Genomic DNA, 12,939 nt, shown 5'->3' with positions numbered 1-12,939 from the left:
CTGCTCTTCTCACAAGGAGGCCGTAACAGCAATGAGGTTTCCCCTCAGTCTTCTCCAGACTGAACAAACCGGGTGATCTCAGCTGCTCCTCATGAATGTTCCCTTTACAGCCCTTCACCATCCTCATGGTCCTCCTTTGGATATTCCAATAGCTTTGTACCTCTCTTTTCCTGTGGCACCCAGAGCTGTCCCCAGCCCTGGAGGTGAGGCTGCCCCAGAGCAGAGCAGAGCAGGACAATCCCCTCCCTTGCCTGGCTGATGCTGTGCCTGATGCCCCCAGGACACGGGTGGCCCTCCTGGCTGCCAGGGCACTGCTGACTGGTGTTCAGCTTGCCTCAAACCAGGACCCCCAGGTCCCTCTTTGTGGCACTGCTTTCCAGCATCTCATTTGTCTGTACATCTGGAGCTGCCCCATCCCAGATACAGTATCTGTCTTTTGTCCTTTTGGGACTTCAGTAATTTCCCAGTCGTCTCATTTATCAAGGTCTCTCTGCAGTCTCTCCCTGCTTTTCAGAGAGTCACCAGCTCCTCACAGTTTTTTGTTGTCTCTGAACTTGCTTAGTATCCCTTCAAGTCCGGCATCCAAGTAATTTATGAAGCTATGTGGGCTGAATTAGTTTTTCATGTGTAATTTACATGGAAGTTTTTGAGGGAAAGTAAGCAGTTGGTAGTAAAAATTTTAAGAGACAAAACTACATACTTTGAAAGATTGTAGTTAAATATTAATGGCTGAGAAATAATTTAATTTTTTAATATAAAAATTGGTTTTAATTTTTGTAAACTGTTTCTTTATAAAAGAAAACTCTGAAAAGCAAGTTTGTGAGTCTGAGCTATTTGTCTTTCTATCAACATTTCAAGTCATGCATAGTCAGATAAAGAGCGAAAGGTAATCTTGTATTCTCCTTACTGTTGTGATAACTGTGCCACCTCATTTCCTTATAAAGTCGTACATATGTAGTCAGAATTCAGGAGACTGCAGTCTCCAGCATAAAATATGTTTGGGTTTGTTTATTTAATTAGCCCTAGGTGTGTAAAAGTGTGTATTTTACTAATTTGAAGTGAACAGTTCCAAAAAAATCTGCATGAGAGATCTCTTCCATGAGCATCTCTTCTATAGATGTTTTGTTGGTTAGAAGAGTTGTTTGGCACAGGATCTGAAATTTAGCTGGAGAGCTAAATACACTGTTCAGAAAGAAGGTACAAGTAGACTTTGTTCCTGTGACTTTTAGAGACTTCAGATCGTAAAAAAAAAAAAAATTAAGAAAATACTCAGAGAAAAATCAATGGATTTTTTGTGGTCTGTACAGCTCTTGTCATTTCATACAAATGCTTCAGTAAGTTACTTTTCTGGAAAATAAATGCTTCCCTTAAGTGTTAAAATAGCTTAAATAAAGTAAAAAAAAAAACCCTAAAAAAATCATGATTTTTGATGTAAAATACCTTTCAAGTGGAAGGCCAGATAGGTACCAGAACTCCAGTTGTGCTTATACAGTTAAAATCAACTTGAAGCAGAAATTGACTTGAAGCAGTCTGGTAGAACTGGGTGAATAAATTACTGGTTTTACACTGAGTGGCTTGAATGTTTTTTTTCAAGGGCTCTCTTAGTTATAATTTAGAAGGTTTTACATTGAGTGGCTTGAATGTTTTTTTCAAGGACTCTTTTAGTTATAATTTGGAAAGTTGAAGGTAACCATTCACAATTCACAGGACAGCAGTGCTCTGTGGTTTTTCTAAACTGGAAATTTTAGGTCTTGAGTGTGCCCACATTCAAGTTCTTTGCTTAGGTATAAGTATTGGTAGCATATTATTTTTAGCATTTAGGCCTTATTGAGGACAGTGAACATATAATTACTTTATTAGTTATATAAAAATAATGTAGATATCTCCTTGAAACACAAACTTTGGAAAGATATGGGAAGATAGAACCAGAGGTTTTCCAAATGTAATTATGGTTTCAGTAGTATCCTCAGAAAAAAAAAAAAGTCAGTTTGCATCTCTGATATCTCAGATCAACTGAGATTGTCTTTAATTTTCATTCCCAAGTGCTTTTATATTAGAAAACAGCTATTATAATACACTATTTTACTGTTCAGTCTTTATGTTAGACAAAGAAACATAGTCACTGCGGAAAAAATACGAAGTTTCACTATTGACTTAATGTTCTTAGTGTTACTAAAATATGATGTCTCTTGACTGCACTCAAGTTCTCTGCTAAATAATAGAAATAGAGAAACCTATTTCGTTTATCCTGTTTGAGCCAGCTCTTCGTACAGCTTTCTGGCTGTTGTGTTAGCAATAAACCAAGCCACATGTTTGGCTTGAATGAGACACTTTTCAGAATCAATTCAAATTGAATAAGATGTTCTTTAAAAGGTAAAATATGGAAGTCTGCTATAAAAAACTACAGGCTGCACAGGCCATTCACTGTTGTCTGAAGTAATGGGGAATAGGAAAATGCCTATGTTTTTATAATTGCTTCTTTAGCGTAGTTGGACCTGCAGACTGAAGACACACATCCTGCTTTCTGCTTTTCACTGAATTTAGAAATCCAATAGTGCACAAGGCAATATGATGAACACAAGTTGTAAGATGCGCTTCCTGAGGTAGTGTTTTAGAAATGCTCATGTTTGCAAAGTGCCAAGAGGAAAGATTCAACATATTCAATGGTGCCATCACTAAGCCTCAGTTTCTAAATTTGGCCGGGTTTTAGCTGTCCCTCTGGAGAAATAATGTCTCTGAATTCATGCATGTCAACCCTTTATCTAAGGTTATAAAAGGATGATATATCTAGTTGGCATCATGTGTTAAGTGCAGCATTATGTACACAAGGGAGACATATACACGTAATTGAGAATGGTTTTTTGTGAAGGTTTAGTGACCAAGGCAGTAGCCACATATCATGCTGCAGCCAATTCTGATACCTATTACATTCTATTTACATAATTTTTTTTCAAATACAAAAATGAAGTGTTGGTGGCCATACGTTTGTTTTCTTGCTTAGCAGCTGTTTACTGAGAGTTAAGTACAGTAAGACTCTTCAAGTGGCCTATTTGAAATGCGTATTCATATTACCTGAGTGGGGTACTTAAGACAATGCAGATGCAATTCACAGGACCATAGGAAGCCAGGTCAGTATGTAGTCAGTGGAGGTGGATGCTTCCCCAGGAGGATTATAAAACACCTTACTGATGAATGTACCCTAGATTTAGGAATGTATCCTTAGTCCCCATGTCTGAGCTATCATTCACCACACTTGAAATGAATGATTATTTAAATTTCAACTGAAAGTTTTAACATTACCTTCCAATGTTCTTAACACTTCACTAAGATTATCTGATGTTTTTGTGTTTTGATTTTTGTCTGGTACAGCAGTAAGATCAGAAAAAAAATTCTGGGGTTCAAGCATGTTGACTTTCTGGCTCTATGTAAACAAGTTTTTATGTGAATTTATTAAGTCTCCTTTGATTCTTTGTTTCTTACACCAACTTTTAAATTTTCTTCTGATATTCAGGGTAACAAAACTAGTGTATTTTTAGTTACTCTTTTTAGTTACATAGTAATAAAACCTATGGATTCAGCAGTGTTCTTGTGATCTGCTTTGTTTCATTTGGCTGTGTGTTGTCCTAGTTCCTTCATTGAAAACTAGTTATGAAGTAGTGAATATGACTGGAAATGAGCAATTGGGTGTGCCTTCTTTTTACAGTAGCATTTTAGAAGTATTTAGGAATATTATGAAAGGGAGATACGTGGGAGGGACTTCGTTTAAAGTTTCAAGAGTTATTCAATAGGTAGGCATTGACTTGGTTCACTTAATAATAAATAATAATTTAATAATTTCAAAACTTTTTTATCCTTTGCCAATTGCTATTGCAGCGCATGGACATGGATCGTCGCAGGGAGGATGCCAGAAACCCTAAGCGTAAACCTCGCTTGATGGAGGAGGATGAATTACCATCCTGGATTATTAAGGATGATGCTGAAGTTGAAAGGCTTACATGTGAAGAGGAGGAAGAGAAAATATTTGGAAGAGGATCCCGTCAGCGCAGGGATGTGGACTACAGTGATGCTCTCACAGAGAAGCAGTGGCTGCGGGTAGGTTGTTGGTTGGTTGTTTTTCGCACTTGAAAAACCTCCCATTTGTGGTGGGTTTTTCTTTTCATTTTGGAGACTGCACTAGGGAGAGCACAATTTTAGGTCTAAAATATCCTCATTATCCAGCATCTGCTGCTATGTTGAAGATATAAGTACTTTTCAAACTGCACTGCAGAAACTTAAATCAGTGTTACTAAGTGCTGAGTTAGGATGTGATAGCATTCTATAGGAACTGTTTTTACTTCCATGGGTCTTATATCTTCAGGTACTTTTCTAAGTGTCATCTTTCAGATACATGAAGAATTCTTCAATATTCATGAAAACTGTTTGTCAGTGTATATTAAAACTTTCTGTGCCGCACAAGCTTGTTATATTTTTAAATACCTGTATTTAATTCTTTTAAGAATTCAGTAATTTTCACTTAAATTTTCTTTCTCTCAGGCTATTTAATTTCCAAGTCTTGAGCATTTATTGACTCAACTGAGATCAAAGTATTTGATAAATGATTTAAGAATTAAGAACTGAAAGCAAAGATTCTACACTTAACTAATACCAAATCTGGGATTTTGTTTCTTGCTGTTCTTCGAAATCTACATTCAATGAATAAAAATGCACGTGTCTTTTCAGTGTGGTAGCAATGGTAAAGAGATGAGGAATGATTGTTGGAAAGGCTTTTCAGAAATTTGATAACAGTATGATTTCCAAAACTTAGAAATTAAGCATTTTAAGTGCCAAAATAATTTACATGGTTTGACAGAGTAAGTTTTCTTTCTTGTAGAATGATTACAGACAATACCAACAAGACTATACAGTGTAGGTTTTGCATATAATACACTAAAAACATAATTTGCATATAATACCTAAAAATAGGTAAAAATTACCTACTTAGTTTGAAATTGGATTAGTTTGGGAGACTGCATTGTGCAATACTGAGCTAATCCAGACCTATTGCTTAGGGGTCAAAAGGCCTGAATTATTCACCAGTAGATTTAAGCAAGTCTGTGAAACTACACAGGTTTGATACATGACTTGTTCAAGCAGTCAGTGGAGAAGAAAGATCTAGAAACATAAAATTGTGCTTGCATCTTTGAAGATTTACCTTGTCCTACAGTGGAAGTGCTTGCAGTATAGTGTCCATTTACTCAGGGTCATTTTAAGCTTCTTTTTTTACTGGTGGAACACTCTGTCTATGGCAGCATAGAAGTTAGATTTGGCTTTTGTGTTTTGTGACTAGAGTCGGCTGAAGTATTTGCTTTGAGTGCTTTATTGTCAAAAATGGCAGGCCTAAAATAAATCATCTGATCCCTGTCATACTGCAGGGAGAATCATCCAGTCCTGTGTCATTTATAATAGAAGTTTAGGATCTGGCCTCTTCTAGGTATTTCTGAGCAGTGAACTTAGAAGTCCACACTGGATCGGTTTTAACTGTTTGGCTTTTTGTTATAATGTATTTGAATTTCCCTGTTGGATTTTAAGCTAATTACATTGCCTTAATAATTCTGCTTATGCAGAGAAGCCTGATACTACTCTTTTTTTTTAACATTTCTTTGTGTCATGGGAGAGTTTTCTCTCAGCTGAGTAAATTCGAAATGTTAACAACTATGCTTATGTAGTCTTTTCCCATAGTTCCTGTTTTCTAGATCTCTTGATTGTTTTCACTGATTTCCCATAGTTGTTCTACATGTGATTGACATCTTTCTACAAGTTTGATCAAAAGCTAGGTATCAGAATTCCAGATGCAGCGTCATTTGAATAAGGAGTAGTTCTTTTGCGTAACTTCTGTGGTACTTACACCTCACAGTCCAGTAATTTATTTTCTAATATGGAAAACATTGTCTCATGTTAAATTTTTGATCCAGCATAAGACTTTAATCCTTTTCTGTGGCTCTACTTCCTGGACAGCTTTTCAAAAACGTGTTTCATTTAGTTGATCTTTCCTTCCTAAGAGGATTTAGCATATGCCCTTGTTGAATAATTTTCAGGTTTTTTTCACCAAAATTACTCCAAATTTTAAGCCCGTCCTTGGGTGAACTTCTGGTCAGCTTGGTGTTCTCTTGAGATTTAGTAGGCATACCTTCTATTTTGTATTTCTAAGGACACTAAAAACACTCAAGTGCTGGACCATTTGATAAAAAAGCTATAAAGGGCCACTCTGAAAACAACTTTCTCGCAGGTTCCCATATGCTTGACAGTAATTGTTTTGATTGTTTGCTTCTGAGATTGTTTTTTGAAGCCAAGTTTGAAACCTGGCTAGGCAAGATGGTACATACACTATCCCTTTTTCACCATGGCATGTTATTCTGTTGAGAGAAATTACTCTCCCTTCTCTGTATTGAGTAATTAAGCAGGTTGTCAAATTAGCTAAGTTGCCTTAGGACTGACTGCTTCACAGTGCATTGCAATTTCTACTATAGCTCTACTGTATACATAGTTTAAGATTTTAGGTGCGCTTGAGGGTGTGATGAAACAAATGGGAGACATAAGAATTACTTTTTAGTCTCTCCAGTGGAATTGCATTTATAATGTAATGTTGTTTATGCACATTCAGAATAAAACTATATTGGGTAGATAATGAAATGTAAGTAAAGTTTTCTGAGTTTTTTTAAGTTATCTTACTTTTCATGTGTGTGAAACAGAGTTCTTTGTCACGCTCATTTTGCTCTCTGTAGCATCGCTCTTATGTCTTTGAGAATATGTTTGATTTTTCTGTAATGACATCTCTAGAAGATGTCATAATACAGTAGTGTTATGTACACAACATATAGTGTACCACATATTCAAGGGAATAATACTTAACTATATAAACATAAAGGTGGTAGATAGTTTGTAAGCATAAACTTCTATCTTTTTTATAAGCCACTGTAATCTATAATGGATCGAGTGTGTTATAATGCATAACACATGAAAGCTGTGAATTAATTGTTTCATGTTAACTTGGATGCAGTAAACTGCTTCAGAGAGTTGAACTGAAAAGACAAGTTCTGAATTAAGAGCAATACTTTAATTCATTAAACACTCTTTTAGCTATGTTCTGTGCCATGCCATTTTTCCAAAGGTAACTATGGGCCTGTTTTCATTGAAGTATTACAAAAGAGGGAGATTTATTTACCAGCAGTAAGGGACATCCCTCACGTTTTTTCTCTTGCTGTGGCTGCTGTTGCAGCTTTATAGCTCTCTTTCCATGGGGTTTTCTGAATAAAATATTGCATTTCTGATCAGTAAGGTAGTTTAATAATACTGGTCTGTAGTCCTGAGCTGTCTCTTCTATGTCTTGGGGAGTTGGCTAGATCTCTTCTTTTCCAAGAAGTTTTGCCTCATTAAGCAGCCACGGGTCTGATTGTAGAATAGGCGCTGGCTCCTTTTAAGTTAGATACTGTCTGCTGAATACAACTCTGGAGAGTGTAGTTCTGGTCCTGGTAGATCCCGGCAGGACCTCAAGGACAATATACCTCAAGGTCTGTGTGCATGCACATACACTGACCAAGTGTGTCAAGCTCCCTTCTTGCCAGAAGGTCAAGTACCTGAGTTTCAAAGCAAGGGACAAAATAATTACGGAAGCCAAACCTGTGATCATAGGCAGTATTCAGTGAGATGTTGCTGCTGCCCAGAACAGTCTGTAATTCATTGACAGTCTCCCAGGAAAACTCTTAATACAGAAACAGGCTTCATCACTAGCTGTCGCTGCAGCCCACTGTTCCCTAACTGTTGGCATGACAACCATACTTCCTTTAAAAAAAAAAAAATCTGGAAGGAGGAGTTTGCTTCCTGGTCCTACAAAGCATTTATATTCTGGAAGTATTTCATGCTCTAGCAGATTCTGTCTCTGCACCACTTTTAAAAGAACTGCAAAATAATATGCTGGCTCCCATGGCATATTATTTTTGAGAAGGGTCATCTACTAAGAACTCGATTGCATGAGACAGGTTTCAAGAAACAGAGGATTTGTTTGAGTAGGTAAAAGACCCTTGAGACAGTTGCATCTGGTTTTAGCTTCTCATGCAATTTAAATGCTGGCTAGGTGACAAACACAAAGTCTTGTTCTCTTGTTAATTTGAAATAGCCTTATATGTTGGCCAGGGAAACATATCTGAGTACAGAATTATCAGCTTCTCATTTATCTCATGCAGACATGTCAAAGTCGTGCTTTTTCTGCTGTTCTACAAATTGTAAGTGAAATTCATGCATTTGGTTTGTAATTCATCAGTCTTTCTTAAGGAAAAACAGTGCAGGCTTTCACCCGTACAGAATATCTGGTGAATACTGTTTAATATAGCCATGGCATAAATGTTATTTGTTTATGTTTACTAAAGTTTTGTGGTATAATAAATCAAACTACCTAGCAGGAAAAATTTTTGGCGTGTTTTTAACTGTTTCTTCGTCAACTGGAACTTTAACTTCATGATTTTATACACTCTCTAATAGTCTGTTCACAGGCTTGACAACAGAGATAATAAATTTGGTACCACTTGGTATAAATTACTTGAAGTTTTCAAGTAGGTTTGTGTTTTCTGAGAGAGCTTTACTTCTAAATATATATCTTTAGAATCAATACTAGGAAGGTATTTTAAGGCATATTTTTGTAAACTGGGATGGTGGAATTTGATTTTACAGTAGTATTTTGATGATGGGTAGGGTCAGAGACAGACACCAACTTAAGGAATAGTGTAATTTACTACAATGCAAAACTGTAAAGAATCACAAAAGGATAAGCCAAGCAATGCACAATACAAAAAAATGCCTATAGTGATTAAGAAAAATACTTTACTATTCATGTCAACCCAGGTAAGGTGTCACAATGAAGGACTAGAGAACCATGCCTGGCAGCTGAGAAATCCTGCAGTGCATCCACCTTTCCAGGCAGCGAGGCTTCTGACTTTGCTGTGAGAGAAGCCCAGCTTCTATAATAAGCAAATTCCCCTTACTTCTAAAGTGGGAACATCTGGTTTTATCCTCCTATTGGGTTTCTCCCAAAGCCTGGCCAGGGCTTAAGGAGGAACCAAGGGAGTTGTCTTTGATTGCCCACCCTCAAACAAGGCCATATGTGGCCTTGTCCGGTTTCTAAATACAGAAAGGTAAATAGGTGTTTCACCAGTGACCAGGTACCTATATCATATTGCTTATAATACTTAACTAATTAGTGGATACATTTAACATTTGGTTGGAGAGTTCATCTAGAGGTCAGCTTTGGCACAGGGCCTGTTGTTCAGGCCTTACTACACTAAGTACTGAAATACCTGTGTGTAAAATTAGCATTACAGTCTGTAGTTGTTTTAGTCTGTATTGGAGGCTGAAATTCTTAGAAGGAGGAAAAAGTTTTTACCCAGTGGATAGTTTGCATAGTTCATGTACACAGTACCTCCACACCCCTGGTTTTCTCTCTTTTTTTCTACTCTATAACATTTTTGGTTACAGTGCAAAGTTTCCTGAGTTGCTGCTAAACCTGTTTCACAATCAAGTCAGTCAGTATTTGTGGAGGACATTTGAAGAAAATTGCGTTCTGATCTAAACCCTCCTCTGTAGTATTGAATTGCAGATGCAATTGAATACGTTAAGCTGTACGGGAAAAAGTCACATTTAAAGGACTGTTACTGGAAGATTAAAACGTCCACTATACTAGGCTGTTGTCAGTTTTGTCACCAGTGATCATCAGAATGTCCCAGGTATTATTTTCTAATGTTCATTGTAAGGCTTATAAGTTTTATGCATATGGAAGCTTCTTTTTGAAAGGTTAGAAAGCCGGACATGACTTCATTGAACCAAGCCATTTTTATATTCAGTATACTTATTATCTATCTTTCATGTCGTTTTCATGGAATTCAGAATCTACTTAAGAAAAGGAAAAAAGAGTACTTTGACATTGCAGTGAAATTAAAACTAGTGAAGCAGAAAGGACATTTTCTTGGTTTTTCATGGATGAGAGGGAATTTAAATGCATCTACCTGATAGCTTTGGTTTCCTGTTTTGGCAGGATGACTTTGTTAGTTTATAAGGGAGAGGGTCTGATTCACACAGGGTGACTTTCTTAGAAATTCTGTTGTCTTTTCTGAGAGGGTTGAGAGAGTGGAGGGTTGAAAATATTAATTTTGAAAACTAAAAAAGTACTTCAAAATGATTCTTCAATATTTTAGACATATTCTCCATAAAGAAATTTTTAGTGTTTTATGAATTTATTTTTTTCAAGTAACACTTCAAGTCAGGAAGTCTGGACAGCTGTTAATGAGGACTGTTTATGCATAAATTACTGTTTATCAGTAAAACAGTGCCATATTTTCATAGGATTCTTTCATTCTGTGATTTTTGAGTATACAACATTACATGTGAAATACCATAACGTATACTAACATGCCTTCAAGTGAACTTGTACGTCTATTCTCCTTTAGAAAACATTAAATACTAATGCCAAGTAAGTATTTACTTTAAAAAATGTGGGGAATACTGTCAGTATTAGAATAAAATAAACTTCATTTTCTTTGAAATAGCTGTATCCTCTGGCATACCCACTTTATATAGCCTGGAAGCTGTCAGTTAAAAATCTGGTTTCAGGTTTTGTTGTATCATTACTGTTTCAAGTGCAAAATTTTTAATGAGAGGAATTAGTCCCTGTGGTTAAGATGCCAGAAATACTCTCTATGTGGAGGGTCAAAATTCAGATCAGCTTCCTGGAGGAGACTGAGGGGAGAACTCACTGCAGTCTACAAAAGGAGGGATAAGCACTGATCTTTCTGGTGACAGTGACAGGACCCAAGGGAATGGCCTGAATTTGTGTTAGGAGAGGTTTAGGTTAGATATTAGGAAAGGACTCTTTACCCGGAGGGTGATGGGCAGTGGAAGAGGCTCCCCAGGAAAGTGGTCACCAAGCCTGACAGAGTTTGAACAGCATTTGCACAATGATCTCAGGCACATGGTGTGATTCTTCTGGTGCTCCTGTCCAGGGCCAGGAGTTGAACTCTTCCAACTCAGGATATTCTGTGACGCTAAAACTGAAACAAAACCAAATACTAAGTTCTAATACTAATACACTAAACCCACAAGAACAGAAGTCTGCATTAAAAGTCAAAACCACTATTGTTTCTGGGGGCACATGACAAGGGAACAAAAATCCACAAACATTTTAATGTTTGGGTCCATTGCATTGTTATATTCTTTGATATGACTTGACAGTAACAATGATAGGTGATATGCAGTAGCTAACCTTCTGTCACCTATCAGTTTTTTAATAAAGGCATTACATTTTCATGTGTTGATTTGCATTTGCAAAATGGGTAAGTTACCCATACCTTTCCAAGTGTGTATTGTGAAAGTATTTATTCAGTCTGTGAAAAGGGAGCCATTTAATATTTTGCCTTTTCATCAAAGACAAATTGAGAAACCTTTATCGTAAAAGGCCTTTATTCTGAAGGCAGACCTGGGCAGGTAATGGACGGCTTTATGCTGACGTTTTTTATGCACTATTCATACAGGCAAAAGCAATTCTTCTGATGGGTTGGTGTATGTATGCAGAGCTCTGCCTCTATAGAAACTACTTCTATAGCAGCTTAAATGATAGCAATTTGTCTTTTCTTGTATGTAAATAAATATGGAAGTACTAACTCAGTAGATATGGAAGAGCATGGATGTTTCTGACTGAGTTTCTCAAAAATTATTCGCCCAGTGCTTAGGCATGTTGTGGCTGGCAGCTTCCTGAGTCATCGTGAAGTAGCCTGCTTGATGAGTACAGTTGTGTACTTCCTTATTCTAGCAGTAAAATTTTAACCTTCAATTCTACAAAAACTTTTGTGTAACCACAACCATGTAATTTTGTCCCACACTCTGTAATTGGCATGTGAAGCAAGTTACAAATCATGGTTCCATGAATATTCGATATGTATTCTTTTCAGCTGCGTCTGACATTTTTATCTGGGTTTCAAATTCAGGACCAAGGACTTCATTGTTGCTTACAGCCTTACTTTAGTTTTTTGGATATGCACATATACTATACTAATACTATGCTATACTATACTATACCATACCATACCATACCATACCATACCATACCATACCATACCATACCATACCATACCATACCATACCATACCATACCATACTATACATTATTTTGTTGAGAAACTTCATGTGCTCTTAAGTCATTGGCTTTTCAAGAATCTTTGTACTATTTGTAGATAATAGTTGGTGCTTGTCAGACTGTGATTTGCATTGCAACTTATCCCAGAAGAACACAAAAGCCTTCTAGACATACTGGCCATATTAGATTTTTACTTCTAGGCTGTAATATGCATATTAAAGGGTCAGGCTCTACTGCTCAGACTCTACTGTGAGTCTTGGCATAGTCAGGTAACTGCACCTTCTGAAGCATCCTGTAGACAAGGAGCTCACTGCATCAGTGCTCAAAGTTAGCATCACAACATACTGTTTTGGTATAAAGTATGTAAAAGATACATATAATTTAGCTTGTCTCAGCAAATTTTCCAAAGTTTGACTTAGTTTCATTCCATACAGTCTTCCTCCAAATTCTTGTGAATTATTAAAAAACTATATTGGAATTGTCATAAAAGACTACCTCCTACTATTTATTTAAATACATTGTATTTAAATACTGTCTTTAAATACAGTCTATTTCTGTAAGTAATTTTTTTCTTCTTTTGGCACAGAAAGTGAGTATTCTAACCTCTTGCCATATATTTCTGTCATATCATGCTCTCTTCCCATTCTTAATTGCCTCAGAGTACTTACATTAATAATGATAGATGTTTATACCAAATTTCCCATGCTATTGCAAAAATCCTTAATCTGTTTTCTGTGAATAAATAGATATAATGTACACATCTATCTATGAACATCCACTGAAAA

General features: G+C 36.5%; 1 protein-coding gene across 6 annotated transcripts in view; it reads left to right on the top strand.

Annotated features, from left to right (window-relative positions):
* Nucleotides 1-12,939, top strand: part of SMARCA2 (SWI/SNF related, matrix associated, actin dependent regulator of chromatin, subfamily a, member 2) — a 119,502-nt gene that overhangs the window by 76,535 nt on the left and 30,028 nt on the right. For all 6 annotated transcript variants that reach the window (XM_058827106.1, XM_058827110.1, XM_058827109.1 and 3 more), the window contains one exon: nt 3,874-4,092. In XM_058827106.1, coding sequence (XP_058683089.1) covers nt 3,874-4,092 — 219 coding nt within the window. The remainder of the gene's footprint in view (nt 1-3,873; nt 4,093-12,939) is intronic.

This window comes from Poecile atricapillus, chromosome Z, assembly GCF_030490865.1.
Source record: "Poecile atricapillus isolate bPoeAtr1 chromosome Z, bPoeAtr1.hap1, whole genome shotgun sequence".
Lineage (NCBI taxonomy): Eukaryota > Metazoa > Chordata > Aves > Passeriformes > Paridae > Poecile > Poecile atricapillus.
Note: the sequence above shows the minus strand (reverse complement) of the source record. Positions and strands in the feature narration are given on the sequence as shown.